General features: G+C 42.3%; 1 protein-coding gene across 5 annotated transcripts in view; it reads left to right on the forward strand.

Annotated features, from left to right (window-relative positions):
• LOC111869548 (myotubularin-related protein 8) overlaps nucleotides 1–17,645 on the forward strand; it is a 47,043-nt gene that overhangs the window by 5,493 nt on the left and 23,905 nt on the right. For 2 of the 5 annotated variants that reach the window (XM_023861170.2, XM_033753468.1), the window contains exon 1: nucleotides 1,677–2,202. The exons of the other annotated variants lie outside the window; for them this stretch is intronic. In XM_023861170.2, the coding sequence (XP_023716938.2) occupies nucleotides 1,960–2,202 (243 nt within the window). In that variant the 5' untranslated portion in view covers nucleotides 1,677–1,959. Of the gene's footprint in view, nucleotides 1–1,676; nucleotides 2,203–17,645 lie in introns of those variants that run through there. 5 annotated transcript variants of the gene reach the window in all.

A 17,645-nucleotide genomic window follows, 5' to 3' on the forward strand; every position in this document is an offset into this window, starting at 1 on the left:
TCGTCGCATCGTGGCGTGATTACACTAATTGAATGGTCTGATACACGTCACCTTTTTTCTCTTTATTTGTATATGTTTGTTTTGTTTTTCCGTCTTCTAGTGCTTACTTTGTAATTGGCCTTTGAGTTCTAGAATAGGTACATAAATAAATACAGAACTGGACTGAGTATTCAAATAGATTATTTCCTCTTAAATTCACGTTTGTTTTTGTGGTTGCTCATAAACAGTTTAAGTTAGAAATAATTTTACTTAATTTTCACTGTATTCTTGGATCCAGATAAATTTGTATACTGGCAGTAACTGTTACGTACCAGTAAACGTTTAATTCTGCTGTAATATAAACTTCCCCTAAAATACCTCAGACGCATTGTGTCTCAGCACAGAAACTAAACAACGTATCCTAAAGACTCATTGTAATATCATGACTGTGTGTCTTCATATTGTGACGAATATGACCATTGCTAGAAAACGGTATAGTAAACACATATCCGAGGTCACGCAATCAACAGTGGGACCTCCGTTGCTGGGTAGCAGCTCGCTAGGCACGATTCGTAGCAACGGACGAAACAAATAATAAGAGGGTAATGCACCTTCTGCTGGAGCTGGTGATCTATATTCGGTTCGCCTGGAAGTTAGTTCAGTCCAGGAGAGTTCAGTTGCAAGGGGTTCTTCTTTCGTCATTCGTCACAGCGGAAGAAAGGACACTCGTGGTCCAGTAAGGAATGGAGCGAGACTTAGACAGTCACTGATTGTGAGCTGTTGTAATTAAGGAAATGCCAATAAATCCAACCCAGAACCCGATATTATTACTCACGCAAACCCCAAATACGTGACAATATGCTCATATCTGGTACGTAATCTCATCCAAATTGTAACTTGTTCTTCCATTTCATGAAGGCCGCGCCATAGCCCAAGCGGTTAGTCGCTGGCTTCCCACCGCGGCGGCCCGGGTTCGATCCCGGGTCTGGTCAAGTGGGATTCGTGGTGGACAAAGTGGCGCTGGGGCAGGTTTTCTCCGAGTACTTCGGTTTCCCCTACCAATCTTCATTCCACCAATTGCTCCACAATCACCCTCACCTATCATCTGGGGCTGGTACAATAGGCCAGAAGTGGTCGCACTACAAGGGACTTAGTCGCACCCCACTAGCAGTAAAAAAATACATTTAATGACATTTTCGCTTAGTTTGCTTTTTCAGGTATTAAAAAAAATTGATTGTTATCCCTACATATCAGTGGCGAATTCTGGTCTAGAATTTAGGTCATGCGGAAATGCAACCGCACATCTGGCAATACTAATAGCTTTATTCTCTCCTTGTTCCTCTTTTACACAGCGACGCATGCTCGAACGCACATTTTTGGGATACCTGATCGAGCGATGAATCTGCCACCTTCCATGGCATGACGCATATGGAGTTAAGCGCTATGACGTATAACCCATGTAATGCATTCAGTTGGATCCTAGCAAAAAGTTAGATACTTTATTGAAAACAAAATCGAAATAAGCATTTTCTTATATGGTGGCCAGTAGCGCATTCGTCGCCAGACCGCAGCATTCGCCACTGCTGCATATCCGTTTCTACGGAAGTGTGTGGGTGGGGCATGCGCTTGCTCGCCCCAGGCCGTTAGGTACTCCGACAGCAGAGGGTTTACCAAGACAGTCAATACGGACGGTAGATACAGCAGACAGCTACTTGAAATTCGATGTTTTTATGCATGCAGATACTTTGAGAGTAATGTAATGTGTTGTGCGCGTGATATGATCTACATCTGTTTTAAAATTAGTGCTCGGGTGTTAGTGTACAGTTTTGCAACCACAGCAAATGAATTAATTTTATGCGATAAAAGCGTTTCGTATTTGTAAAAGTGCTAAAAACGACTGTAAGGGGAATGGCAGAACTAAATATTTTAAATCGTAATAAAAGTGCTTATCGAGAGATGAAATATACTGAATAATCTTGCATGAATCGATGGACAGCAGATTTTTGGAGGCAGGTGCTCCCCCATGACACACAAACGTTTATAGTACCGGTAAATATGTATCGTTATCAAGATCTAATCTCGCCGGATACTTCTATTTCGTCGGGTAATGACACAGGAATTCCGACCTCTCCCTCTGTTTACGGTCGTGTACGGTCATGGTTACTCCAAGGCCAATGCAGTGCACCACCAGAGTTATACCACGGCCTGAGCATTCATAAGAAGGTGACTACCAATTTAATAATATTGTTAATTGCAAGATAATTGAAACAACAATAGGAAATATTAAGAAGGTCCGGGTGAACCAAATGGAACTGAAACTGAATGGGACACATCAGCTTCTGACCTATGCTGATGATGTAAATTTATTGGGAAATGTATTAAACACCATAAAGAAAAACATAGAAGTTGTAATTTACGCCAGAAAGGAGGTTTGTTTTGACGTAAAGATACAAAAAAAAAACTAAGTGTAAGCTGATGTCTTGTCACCAGAATACAGAACAAAGTCATAACGTAATGATAGCTAATAGGACCTTTGAAAATGTGTCACAGTTCAGATATTTTGGGAACGACTGTAATAAAACTTTGATTCAGGAAGAAATTAAAAGGAGATTGAATTCAGGTAATGGTTTGCTACCATTCAGTCCAGAAACTTTTGTCTTTTCGTCTGCTGTCTAAAAACCTGAAAATTAAAGTGTACAAACCTATAATTTTGCCTGTAGTTTTGTATGGAACTTGGTCTCTTACATTAAGAAAAGAACATAGACTGAGGGTGTTTGAGAACAGGGTGCTGAAGAGAATGTTTAGACCGAAGAGGGATGAAGCGACGGGAGGCTGGAGAAAACTGCATAACGAGGAGCTTCATAACTTGTACTCTTCGCGAAATGTAATTAGAATGGTCAAGACAAGGAAAATGAAATTGGCAGGGAGTATAGCATGCGTGGGAGAGAAGAGGAATGCGTACAGGGTTTTGGTGAGAAAGACAGAAGGAAATAAACCACTAGGAAGACTAGACGTAGATGGGAGGATAGTATTAATATGGATACACAGGGCAGCACAAAAACAGAATGAACACATACACACACCAAACATCCATGCTTTGTGTGGGATTCGAACCCACGATCCCGGCTTCCGAGCGAGCAGAGACAGTACACGTCTTAGACCGCTCGGCTACCGTGACAGTCCTGTATAAATCCACTCAGAGGCTTAAACTAACAAATTAGCCACCGTTCTCAAATGAGCAAAGTATAGGGTGTCCGGATGAAAGGTATTCAAAATAAAAAATATATATCTGGGAAACTAATTGTCATACACGTATCCGATTTATGTCATCGGAAAGAAAAACCGAAAGTTTTTTTCATGCCCAGTTTACGCGCATATGCCGCCACATTTTTGCCACAATGTTATGAATCACCTGGACAGAGAGACGGCTGGAATATGAATTGGAAGAGGTGGACCAATCGCTTGGCCTCCTAGGTCGCCAGATTTAACCCAAGTGAATTTTTTTCTTGTGGGGTTATGTGAAGAACTTTGTGTACCAGGTTAAGATCAACGACCTTCAACACCTGAAAGCCCGCATAAGAGACGCTGTAGCTACGGTAACACCAAACGTGCTTCAAGTATGGATATTTGTCGTGCCACCAAGGGAGTCCAAATTTAAATTTATTGAGAAAAAACTATGATATTTCCCTTTGTAATGGTGTAACCCATTAACGTTTTAAAGCCTAATGGTTACTATATGCACGACCTGGTTTAAGATACGAAACGGGATGGTGAATAGGCTATAATCATTTATTTATGATTCACTTAGCGATACTGTCAGCAACACAAGACTATATAACGTCAAATTGTAGGACGACCGGTGAACAACGAAGAAGTAAAAGACGTAGAGGGGAACGTCGTGGCCCAACTTATACTAGGCCTCGTCTCCCGAATTGTCTGGAGAGACTGAGGAAAACCATAAAACCTATTCATACCAGGTTTCCAGGACAACTTTAGTACGCCAGACCTCCTAAATTCAAAGTAGAAACGCTATCCACTCGAAGCCGATATGTGAAAACCTGTTATAAAGTACACTATGTTAAGATACAATTAAATTCAGCGTACTTTGGGACAACACAAGTCATTTCATGATGTTGTAATTTACATTAAAGTAATAAATTTAATGGACACGCATGCTATTTTGAATAAAACTTACATATAATAATTATATGTTTTCCCTACAACGGTTGAAAGTGCATGTCCATAACTAATCTGATAAAATCCAACAATCCATTTACACACGTGGGCTAAATTAGGAATATCATGCTGGACGATGGTGACATTAAAAGAGGTGTAAACTAAGTAACGCTCAAACACGCAACTGTTACGTTACATTGAAGTACAGCATTTTGTATTTCAAAAGTTAAACATTAATTCGGATAACGACGGTGTGACCACGTTCAATTAGAAAAAAAAAACGGTCATTTCTGGGCACATCACTGGTTTCATTTGCAATTCCAACCACTAAGCTTAACCCCCAAAAATAAATTATGAAAGCATAAATTGTTTCTTAAAAGTTCATTTGTCGACACTTTCGCTTATACCGAATGTTCAAAAACTTGTTGCTAAGGACTCCATCTCGCGATTCCTTAATGGGGACAGCGGCGAAAAGGTGCTTCGATAAAATTTCGACCGATGAATAACCCTGGCAGAAAACGAGATTAAACTGGAATGCGATTTCGAAACACAGTATGTTCCCCATAATCGAGTTTTCCACCAAAATTATGCGTCAGCCGAACATTTATCAAGCAATAGTTTCACTTTAATATTCATGAAGGAATTCAAACCGTGCTGTCAGTCACACTTAACTTTAATCGCATTTTCAGCTAATATTAATCGTCGGGGGAAGAAGAGCACCTTGTGTTCCTTGCATTTATCAAAGATTCGTGTGGTGGTTCCCGAATGTGTAAACATCCAGGCACCTGTATACACAGTGTGTCCAGGTTCTGTTAGGACTGTGTTCATTAAAAATACAAGACGTGAATTATTTTCAAAATGTCACTCTTTTTATTCAAAATAGTCTCCTTCTGAATCAATACATAGCTGGAATCGATTGAAAAGTTTTCGAAAACAGTCACTGTAGTCCTTTTGTGGAATCGCATTTAAAAGTGCTGTAGATTCCCTTTGGATGTCCTGGATGGTGTCGTGACGGTCTCCTTTCATCGCCAACTTAACTTTTGGGAACAACCAGAAATCTGCTGGAGCCAAATCTGGCGAATACGGAGGATGAACAAGGGCTGTGATCCCTTTTCTGGCCAAAAAAATCGCGCACGATCTTCGATTTGTGGGATGGGGCATTGTCGTGGAGGAGCGACCAGGAACCTTGCTCTCGATATTCAGGTCGAATTCGAAGAATTCTCGCCCACAAACGATTGAGGACTCCGAGATAATAATCAGAAATCACTGTTTGACCTCCTGGCAGAAATTCCTTGTGAATAATTCCTTTGGAATCGAGGAAAACGATTAGCAGTGTCTTTACTCGACTCTTTTGCATGCGCACTTTCTTTGGTTTCAGCTTCTTTGGGCTCAACCACGCTGCACTCTGCCGCTTTCTGAGAGGTTCATATTGAAAACACCATGTCTCGTCACCAGTAACAATCGATTTTGTAAATTCTGTATCACTTTGGGCCGACCGTAACATGTCTTTACAGTGTTGCACTCTGGCGTGTTTTTCATCGCTTGACAGCTCGTGCGGTACAAACCGCGCATAGACCTTCCGTTTGCCCAAATCCTCGGTCAAAATTTGATGCACAGTACTTTTTGGTATTCCCAAAAGCCTCTCGATAAGTCATGCAGAAACACATCTGTCTGATACAGGAATTTCGATCACTTTTTTTTTTCACATTTTCTTCAGTGCGACTTGTTCTCGGCTGTGATGCACGTGGAGCGTCTTCAATGTCCTCCCTGCCGTCACGAAATACAGCATGCCATCGAAAAATGTTCGAGCGACTCAATCAGTACCGTACACACTTTTCATCATTTCGTACGCTTCTCCGGCTGTTCTGCCTAACTTCAAACAAAATTTGATGTTGGCTCTGTTCAACCGCCATTTTCCGATTCGCGTCTGAACAGTACTGTTACGTTCAAGGTCAGAACACATAATGCAACGATGATTGCTCTTTGAAATTATAGACAGCCACAGGTGAAACTTCAATAATCTTAACGCCACAAATCGCCAACAGATGGCATTGCAGGGCAAAATTAAGAAAAAAAAAAAAAGAGTCCTATCGGATCCTGGACACACCGTGTACAGTCATACGTGATTATGATTGCGAATGATAACTAATGCGTAAAGAAAAACACTTGTAACTTACTTTAAGGCAATATCCTAGCATTTGCCTATAAGGCTTAGGTAAAACCATGAAAATTTTCAGCAAGCTTCTTAGAAACTTCCCACATATGGATCAGAAGCACTAACAAGCCGATCACTGTGGCCGCGCGGTCTAAGGCACGAAACGTCTTCGGCCGCTTACGCACTGTTGCCTTTATTCGGTCTCTAGCTCTATACCAGTATGTTTTGTGAGAGGTTTTACATTTATAGCTAAAGTAAACGAATTCCACGAAAAACGCCTTGATGTTGCCAATCAGCAACATCGGCAGCAACCCGGTGACAATAACGAAAAGGATGGAAGAGATATGTCATATATTACGGAATATCAAGCTTCATAATATTTGTACTTTCGCTAAAAATTGTATTTCGAATATACATCATGGCTGTTTAATATTCACACTCAGTTTAAAATTACATAGATATGTTGCACATTCTTTAATAGCATCTTTATTTACAAGTCTAGTTTGTTTGTTATATTTATGAAAATGAAAATCGATACTAACTTTTCTATCACCGGAAGTTCAGCAACACCATCACATTATCCATCCCTCTTCTAAAGATCACTATGAAGATATTACTGATCATAATTATTATGTAAATCGGTAAGATGGGGGGGGGGACTAGGAGCATAAGCGAGGACAGATGCGTACGCTTTAACCGGAACGCCTGGGGACCTAGATGTAGATGGGAAACATCAGAGGGGATCTTAAAGAAACATGATGTGAGAGTTTGAACTAAATTAATTTGGTTTAGGATAGGATCCAATGGAGGGGCTCTTTGGAACAGGACCATGAAATTCCAGGTTTCATACAGGGCGGAGAATTTCTTGACAGATTGCAACTATCAAGAAGTACAGGTGTCCGGATGAAAGGTATCAAAAATAAAATAATTATATCTCAGAACAATTTTATTATACACATTAACCCTTTAAAGACCAAATTTCTTCTAAACTAAATATATAAATGTAGTCCGTACCTCACAGGAAACACACTGTGTCTACGCTACAAAGCCCAACCGGTTAATGCTGTTTTGGGAAATATCCGATGCTTATTGTGAGAACCATATGAAACACACAAACACACTGTGTGGGCAGAATGCAGAATTCTAGTATGTTAACGCTTGTCCGGTCTGCGAATTAGCGTCAGACATTACCTCTTAAAATTTCAGCGCCTGCAAAACAAGGTTCTGTGCACCATTGGAAATTTTCCAAGGTGCACACCGGACCGAAATTTGCACAGAGCTTTTAACCTTCCGTATGTATACAATTATATAACACAGTTGTGAAGGCAACAAGTAGAAGTCATACAAAATCATGAGAATGAACATGTTCGCGGTATAGGACAAGGCGAAGCCAGACAGAAAATATAAGAGGCTTAAACTTGGCGGTGGTCAAGCTTACGACCTTTCAAGCGACTACGCTACCGTTCTAGCATAAGATGCGTAAGATAGGCATGTTGTGCTCTGCAAGACTTGTACTGACAGAGGACTTGTGTATAGCGTAAAAGGAAAAAAAAATTCAGTAACATGCCATATGTGCAAAATGTACACTTGACTAAAGGCAAAGCATGTTCGTAAGAGAAAAATCCATCTTCTCGTCAGAGAGGATGTTATATAAGGACTATTACTGCAAGGGTTCAGTTGGGAAAAAAATAACTTATCTTACATCTCAAGGGGCTTGACACCAAGACAGACTGATTGGCGGTAAACCGACAGTCGTAAAATAGCTTGATTTTGACTTTTTGTAGTCAGTAGTTGACGGCTACCCAGCCTCCTATCCAGTGGGTACTGGAAACCCTTTCTTCCATGGGTAAAGCGGCCGGAGCGTGAAGTTGGCCACTCACCTCCGACTAGAGCCGAGATCAAGAAAATGTTGATCTATGATTCCATTTCCCCACACGTCTTCATGGCATAGTGCTTAATTAGTTAAGAACAGGGACAACTTAAGTAGTTGACTGCCAGTGAGAGCCAGTGAGCAGTCAGTGATGGCTGTTGATGCCACGAGAGTTGAGATTCGACGATTGAAGTAATGAGTTAGTTCTGAGTTGTGAGATGGTAGCCAGCCGGCACCGACATAAGCACTAGAGCAGCAGTATCTCCATTGTTCCGAACTGTAACCGAGCAACGACTAGTGAAGACTTAACAGAGTGATAGCATGTGCTGTAGTGATTTGTTAAGTTTGTGACTATGTTATAACTATTTGTAGTTACGCGTTACAAGAATCAAATGCAGTTATCAATCCAAATCCCGTGCCTAGTCACTAACCCTGTACATCCGGTAATAATGACTGTAGAAGTCGAAGTCCCTAAACTGTATCCTTCTTCCTTGGTCTTTAGTCCACAAGCTTGTCGGCGAAGATAGTGCCAGCTTTTGCGGATAGAAGGTATTGCATGGTCAGCACAACGGATTCCCACAACCATTAATCTCGGTTTTCTAGCCCTGAACTCTATAAATAATAATAAAAAAATACTTTTGTATCCCTGTGTCTGCAGATTCGTATAACTCGAACCCGTGCAAGTCCGGGAATTGTACGTAAACCGCTGTTTACTATTCTTAAACGAGGAGGAGAGTCCTTTACGAAGACCCGCCCGCGTGCACTGTGCAAGCTGGATACATCAGCGTGATTTTCGGACTGAAACTCGATATGCCTCCAAATTAACAATCCAAAGGTCAAGGTCTACCGGTTCCACCATGTTCCTCGCCTTCTCTTCTTGGAGTGTAGTATAAGAGGCTGCCATTCCTCTTTCAGACCTAGAAGGAAAGCGAAAAATATGGTATACAGATAGAAATATCGGAGACGGATTCAAGAACTAGTACGTTTTATTTGCAATCTTGCATGTAACCACGCCATTTACAAATAAAACAACAGAAAATTATCCTCCAATTTGTAGTATACCGTGTATTTACAAATGCGTTGTTGATTGTTTTGCACGGTGGTCGCTCAGTAAGTCAAAAATTTCCCCGCCTTTATTGAAGGTGCATTACCTTATACACAAGGATCCGCCATTTGTCCCTGTCTTGAGCCAGTCCACACCTTCATACCGTATTTCTTTAAAACCAGTTTTTAGTAACATTCCATCTACGCATGGTTCTTCTGTTCGAGTTTCTCGACTAAATTTTCTGTGCATTTGTCATTTCTCCCATGCGTGCTGTATGCCCTGCCTATCTTATCCTCCTTTATTTAACATTCGAATAATATTTGTCTAGGAATACAAATTATAAAGCTCTTTATTCAGTTTTCTATGGCCTTCTGATACTTTCTCCCTCTTTGGTCAAATTATTTTTCTCGCTACTCTGTTCTCAGGCGCCCTGAATCTATTACTTTCTACAGATACATATACATTTTGTTGCCGAAGTTATCACACTACATAGAATACTATGTAGACCTGAATTATTTTTCTTGTATGAGGGTTCAAATGAAACCCGTTCTCGGGTCCGCTAGGGAATACAGCCCATCGCAGGGGCTCGAATGGCTTTGTGCGTGAGTGAGGAGTTCTTTGCGGTGGAGATCCATCGCCCGGTGCGCCTATGGGTTGCAGTCCTGAACGCCCATCGCGACTATTTTTATCGGCCTCTACGCCTTTGCCCAGAGCAATACGCGAAAAGTTTGCATTTGAACAAGTCTTTTACTTTATTAAAGATGGACCCTATACATGACATCAAGCAGTCTTATGAATAAATGTTATCGATATGAATCGTATGTTTGTGGTAAAGACCGAGTTACTTAATTAAGCACTTACTTACTTACTTACTTACTCATGGAGCTGAGCCCTTCTTGAGGAGCCGCCAATTCTGCAGCTACTCAAGAATTTCCCAGCATTTTATGGAAGCTGAAGGTTCATCACCGTGTTCCTCCACTGGTCCCTATCCGGAGCCAGATCTATCCAATCCATACCATCCCATCCTGTCTCTCTAAGATCCATTCTAATATGCCCTGAGCGAAGCTGCCCTATACAAACTTCGTACATTCCAGTGTATAGGATGCTGGTCGGGCCCCAGAGCCGATCTGAACACTTCGGAGAAGAGAAACATCTTGGCTTTTTCGGGAATCGAATCGCGGTCGTCCAGCCCGTAGCCCATCGGTAAACCGACTGAGATATCCCGATTTTTTATGCAATGAACCGTGTTTTAGATATTTGACGGAGTTTAGTTCAGGCTTCATGTAGAGAGGGGGTTACAGACGGCCGCTACACACGGCAACTGAATTCTAAATTTGTCTTTGACTTTATGTTCTGATTGTCCATAATGTAAATACTTGTATCTACACTGTACTGTGTTTGTAATTGGCCTTGTGGCTGTTGACTCAGCACGTAGATAATAAACAATTTAATTGAATTATTATAATGGCTCCTGAACCCTTTGTTTGGCGTATGCCGCTTTTTCTTCAGTTTCTTGAGCCTATACGCAGTCGGTAGGGCTCCTTGGATGTGAGATCAGACCTTTGCAATGCCGCTACCTACACACAGAACAACACAAACACCTAATAAACACACAATACAGACATCCATGCCTTGAGTGGAATTAGAACCCACGATCCCAGTTTTCGAGCAGGCGAAGACAGTTCATCCCTTAGACCTCGCGACCACTATGAACGGCAACTAGTTAATTATTCCTTTTAAATTACATTTGATAGATTTCTGCTGCCTATTTACATAACAGCCAATTTTCGAATCCAGTCTACTCTTGTTCGTGAATGTAATTTCGGTTTGTTACCATCCCTTCAAAATGTTCTGAACTTTTCCATATTTTCGAAGGATTTATGCAAAAAATCAGAACTCAGCCGATCACAGTGGCCGCGCAGTCAAAGGCACGAAATGTCTTCGCCTGCTCAAACACTGGGATCTTGGATTCGAATCTCAGTTGAGGCATGGATGTCTGTCTTCTTTTTTTCTCCCTGTGTGTTGTCCTGTGTAGGGAACGGCCTTGCGTCGTACTGATCCCCCGTTGAAGGAGTCCTACCGACTGTCTACAAGATTCACAATTTCATACTTATTTCTGAAAGGGAACAAGCCAGAGAGAGAAGAAACAGAACTAAACAATTGGGTTTGAATCATCTAGTGCTCAGACGCTATTTAATCTTGTTCCGAATGGCGTGTAAATTACATTCAAAGGAAGCCTACAGTTCGCCCGAAGGCCTGTGACCCGGTTTAATAATACTTGTGACCTTGGCCTCCCCCCCCACCCAACGGCATAGCACAGCCCCCAGACTTGGGTGTCGTTACTGTACGGAGTGGCCTTAAGTGTAATCTTTTCCATGCCGTCCTTGTTAACTAAAGTTACTGGTTGTGACGTAGATGATGCCCCATTGTGCCTAGACTCTAGAAGTGGAAAATATCCGAGGGTGGGACAAAATGAGACAAACAGAGGAGGGGGTTGAAATTCATGGGGAATTTTCTGGTTCAATCGATATTTCGCGTGGAGATAGCTGACGAAGAGGAGAATGAGGATATTCGGAGAGCTACAGCGTTGCCACTGCTGTTTCAAATAGACGGTGATGCTGATGAAGATCAAAATGTTGTTGTCATAACTGTACTTTGCTGACTCTGGTTCGTGACACGTTGAAAATTTTAATGGGCGGTTGGTTCACCGGAAAGAATTTTATGATGGATTTTGTATGTCTTAAGCCAAATTTACAATAAACATTTACGTGTATATTACAGGAACTGAGTTCACACAGTTTGATCTCCTTGGATGTAACGCCATTTAGCCCGTTGTAAGTAAACCGACATTTTGGAGGAACATGCTGTCTCCATCTACAGGGTCGGAGAATTGGCTGATGAAGAAGCCAGCATGAAAGCAGGTGGCAAGCAGAACTCTGCTTGACTTTTGGCTTTGACTTTCAACAAACTACACAGAATTATATCCCAGAAGACAGAACTCTTCAACATTTGTATTTCCGGTAATTCGTCTGTCATAAAGATCGCGGGTTCAAGTTCCGATGAGGTCATTGGATTTTTTTTTTCAATTGACCTAATCCTTCTAGCCGCACTATGGCCCTGGGGTCGACTCAGCCTCTAACAGAAACGAGTACCAGGAATTAATTAAATAATTTTTCTGGGGAGTAAAGCGCGGCCGGCGCTTAAGGCTGACAACCTTACCGCCATCTTTGAGCCGATTGTCTAGATAGTGTGAGACCCTCAACGTCTCACAACCTTATGGGCCTTCACGGCCTGGTACAGGGATAGCTTTACTTTTACTTTTAAAGATAAAATTAATAGTAAAGCTATCCCTTAACAGGCCGTGGAGGCCCACAGTGTTGTGAGACATCTAGGTTCCCATATTTTCTAGACAGTCTGCTCACAGATGGCGGTAAGGTTTTCAGCCTTACGCACCAGCTGCCGTTTACCTTCAGGAAGATTCCTGGTACTCATTTCTGAGTGCGGCTGGAAGGATTAGGTCGATTGAAAAATCCAGTGATCTCATTGGTAATCGAACCCACGACATTCCGGCTTGTAGCATAGTGCCTCAACCAACTATGCTATCACGTGACCCCTCTATCTGTCGTGGAGAAAATATTGTAAGGGTAATGCTCTTGACTCGTATTTGCGAAGTGTCCGGCTCCAATCATGACCGGATTGCCTGTTACCCCGATTGTGGTGCTGGTCAGTTTCTCTGGGCGAATCCCGGTATGGTGCCTTAAAACAGGTGGCAGCCGTCTTCTTCAAGCTCTTTATCTACTCACCATTCATGAACATATGTCCATCTTCGGATTGTATTCTGGGGTAATAGCTTGCTCACCCCTTCCCTTGAATCTGATTGGCCACCTGCCTTGCAACGTGTCTTTCTGCCCGTTCTATTCCTCAGTCTATGCACTTCAACCCTGAATATGGAGTCTTCGTGTTTCTCCGATATTTCGATGTCCGTCTGCAAGACTACGCAGTGCCATATCCCAGAAGACCACAATCTGAACAGTTACCATGGAGAAAACCTTAAAGTTTAATCAGAGTTTGATTTTATATTTTCTGAAAATTGGTATTCGTCCGAATGGACCACTCAGTTCAGAACATAATTAGATAAAACAGAACTTCACATATACTTTAATAAAGATGGACTGTGATGCTATATTGAAGTTTGTAAGGAACACCTCATCCTGTTCCTTTTGTGCTTGAACTTACGGCAGATATTCAAGCTGGTCATTACTCCGCTACCGTATAGCATATGCAGCTGAGAAAGTGTCTTTAAATACATTAAGAAGTAGAAGACTATAAGGATTTGTCACGCATATAATTTTTATTTTTCGGTTTGCATATGTAGATAACAGAAGAGGCTTGATACAAGTAGTGTATTATTTGCTATGTTTTTCCATTTTCCCGAGTCGGGAAAGTGAAGATAGGGGCATTTTCTCTTTTATTTGTTGAACCAGTATCTCAGTATCGATAAACACGCGTGCAGTTTTCTGATAACTCTCCTTCAAACTCATTATACGGTATTGTACGTGGTCTGTGTAGCGAGTACCAAAATGTTGTTGCTGACAGTTAAGGGGAACTCGGGAACTGACTCTTCGTGTGCGGTATGATACGTTTTGCACGATATGACTCGTGAAACTTGTCAGAATATTCCGACATCACGCACGGGCATTAAGGTAGTTGGAACGTGTTGGAAGTTTCCAGACAATGATCTAATGTTGTATTTCTTCCAAGACTGCACGCCAGCCTGCGGGCTTTGTCCCCATATCGGCATTACCTCAAATGGAACGTCAGGAACTTTTCATTCATCGCTGGAACATCGATTAGCAGAGAGCACCAAGTTCATATAATGCTGCTGACATACGAGTACATGTTTCTTTTTCTTTTCTTCTTCTTTTTTTTTTTCTTTTTGCCTGACAAGATGGCTGTGCCAACCTGCTACATTGCCAACCACCCAGGCGGTTAGTCGCCATTTTTCTGCTGCGGCGGCCCTGCTTCGATCCCAGATCGTCATGTAGGTTTTGTGGTGGGCAAAGTGGCACTGGGACATGCTTTCTCCGAGTACTGCGGTTTCCCCAGCCACTTCTCATTCCAGTAACTGCTTCCCACTCTACATCTATAATTATCCGGGCCCAGTAGAATATGCTGAGTAGTGGCCGACTATCAAACGAACTCGGTCTTACCCCACCTCACGAATAAAAAGAAACCTAGCAGGCTGGCGGTGCTGCAGCATGTCTAACCTGTATGCCTAATGTACTGTAACTGTTCTTTTACTCGCCCTTACTTTGGGGTCCACTTTGTAATTTGTTTCTTGGGTCGGTTCAAGGTTAGTTGTCTTACCTTTCACTAATCACTTGACCTGCACCACTATAGATGTCAGTCACTGATGATGCGGGAGTCCGGCTGCGATTACGGGTCCGATTCCTAGGTAGTTTCTCAGGGGCTTTAGGATGGATGAAGGGTGGGGGTGAATCGCTAGTCTCCTGGACAGTGGGATTAGTGGGTAAAGATGGGTAGAGCTGGATTCTTTCTCAGGGCTTACGGGCCTCAGGTCGAAGGGGAAGGCCGTTGGGATCCTGGACTTAGACTCACTGAATAGGGGTTGTGAAGACACTTAGTGATCACAAAGATACACAACACTTAATGTATATGTAATGTAAGAGTAAACACTGAATTTATTAACTATCAATTACACAACACCTTCTGGGCTGCTCTTATTCCGACAGTACAGTTAACTTCTAATCAGAGGGACTGCGTTGGGCCTGCGTTTCGTCACTACTTTGAGAGCCCGCGTTTAAAGACTGCGNTTCCTGAGGAGTAAAGCGCGGCCGGCGCGTAGGGCTGACAGCCTTGCCGCCATCTTTGAGCCGTTTGTCTAGATAATGTGGGACCCTCAACGTCTCACAACTCAATGGGCCTTCANGTACATACAAGTACCTTTCCTTTCGCTGTAGTTATTCGAAGTAATGGAAATACTTATTAATGATAATTACTAAGTGTGGATATATGCCGGGGACGATTACAGTACCCACTTCAAATCTGCAACCGGACATTGGATATTCTGACTGAAGTTTTCCATGGTTTTTCTCAGTCATTACATTCGAATGCAGCGCGCTAGACTTTAATTAATGACGAACCCGATTCGAATCTCAGGTAGATCACCTGTTCAGGAACGAGGCCTTTTAATGGTTTTCATAGTCTTTCCAACTGAAATCGGTGATGTCTTCACAGAGGTTTGGAGAGCCCCCTTCCCAAGCTTATTAGTCCAACATTCATAATCATATCTCTGATTCTACACGATATAACCTCAGCAGCTTAAACCGTGTCCAAAATTAATCCAAGAATCTATCCTTCCTTCCATCCCCTAGACGCTACAGCTTAGGGTGAGCTTTGGCCTCCTGAACAATCTGTCTCCTTTCTTCTCTGTTCTTCATCTTTCCTGATTTCCATTCAGTCCATCCATCTGAGGCTGATTGTCTAGTTTCTGGACAATTTAGTTTATACCTTGTGAGGTTGTTAGAATCACACCCAACCCCCAACTTGGAGGACCAGGGTGTCCCTCTTCGTCTGGCTCCTACCCCTTGACATGTCCAGCATGGGTGACCCTACCAGTCGCTACGCTATCTCCGACTTTGCTCTCAGGGTCTCAGGAGCACTCAAACCCCACCACCGCAATAAGGTGGGGACACCATCGGTGGGACCAAGAATCTATCGTTCCTTGTAATTCGTAGTTCATAAAGATCGCATAGAATATCATGATACCCTGGGGTTTACTCAGCCTCTAACAGAAATGAGTACCAGGAATGAATTAAATAATTTTCCTGAGGAGTAAAGCGCGGCCGGCGCGTAGGGCTGACAGCCTTGCCGCCATCTTTGAGCCGTTTGTCTAGATAATGTGGGACCCTCAACGTCTCACAACTCAATGGGCCTTCACGGTCTGGTTCGGGGATAGCATTACCATTCCTGTTCAGTATTCTGGAATACACTGATTATAATGTCGACGAGGAGAATGGGTTTCATGACAGGTTTCCCGTAGATGGACTCAGTGCAAACATGCAAATATACCATGTCTGTGTTGTCGTCCCAGAAACCTTTCCAATTCTAGAATATTCTGGGATGTGCTGCCGTTTAGCCTGGTATATGTTTACTGACGTTTCGCAGGAACATACTGGCTCCATATAGTATTCTGAAGGTGGGGACAGTACGTTCAAAAGGTGGAGGCAGTACATTCATTCTAAATAGTCCCTGAACATCTACCAGACTACATGGCGTCGCTTCCCAGAAGACGGTAATCTTCACAGTCGTCGCCGTGGGAACCCGAGATCTCCCTTCAGTTCTTTTCTTTTGGAGCTCAAGGTTTGGGCGTTGGTCCTTTTCAGGCGGTGGATTGATTTTTACGCTCGCCTCTGTTTATTATACTTATGTGATATTCGGATATAAACCTAAGGTTTGAAGTTAAGATGGAGTTGCAGTCATTAAACTGTAGGAGTAAGAGAGAGTCAGTGTTCAGTTTGTTAGATACTGCAGTGTGATTTCGGTCACTTTGGATATTAATATAATTTTGGTTGTAATATCTCGGCACCGATTGCTGTTCGATTAACAGTTATCACAGTATGTTCTTAATACATTTTACTGCGTAGTCGCTCCTGCATGAAAGTCAAAAAACCCTCCGGGGTCTAAATAAAATCTTTGCGGTAGAGTACACGAAACCTTCCATCTTCACGGCGCATTGTCGAATGCCTTAGGAGATGATTACCGTGACGCTTCTTACGTCCTGGCAATCCTTCTTGGTATTGAGATAGACAAGGTTAAGTAAGTCTATAATTTATTCTTCCAAATGTGTCATTTCATTTATATTTATGTTGTAAAATTACCGTAGCCTATGTACAGTCCCTCTTATTGTAAATTTTTAACCAAGTAGGCCTGTTTATCGTTGTTTCGCCCTACAGGTTTACTCATCGCTAGTTGTATCAGTCAACAGTTTGACGAATGTTTAATTTTATTTAATATTATATCGAACGTTTCAGTTTCACTATGTCCAGGACATACAACTGCAGATGCTGATGCGTCTGTAAACCCACCCACTCGAAGGAGAGCGGCAGCGTTAAATTTCAGTCAGTTTGCGCTACGTTTAATGTATCGAAGGAATGCTTAATTTGCTGATGATAATGTTCAGTATTGTACCTTGTGATAATAGTCGTAAGGCTGTATATAAGAAATCGAAATAAAAGCGGAAACTTAACATTGCTAATACCAAAGCATAGAATTGAAATGTTTTTTATTGCCAGTGGGGTGGGACTAAGTCCCTTGTACTGCGGCCACTTCTGGCCTATTGTACCAGCCCCAGATGATAGGTGAGGGTGATTATGGCCGCCGCGGTGAGAAGCCAGCGA

The sequence above is a fragment of the Cryptotermes secundus genome, unplaced genomic scaffold (genome assembly GCF_002891405.2).
Source record: "Cryptotermes secundus unplaced genomic scaffold, Csec_1.0 scaffold196, whole genome shotgun sequence".
Classification (NCBI taxonomy): Eukaryota; Metazoa; Arthropoda; class Insecta; order Blattodea; family Kalotermitidae; genus Cryptotermes; species Cryptotermes secundus.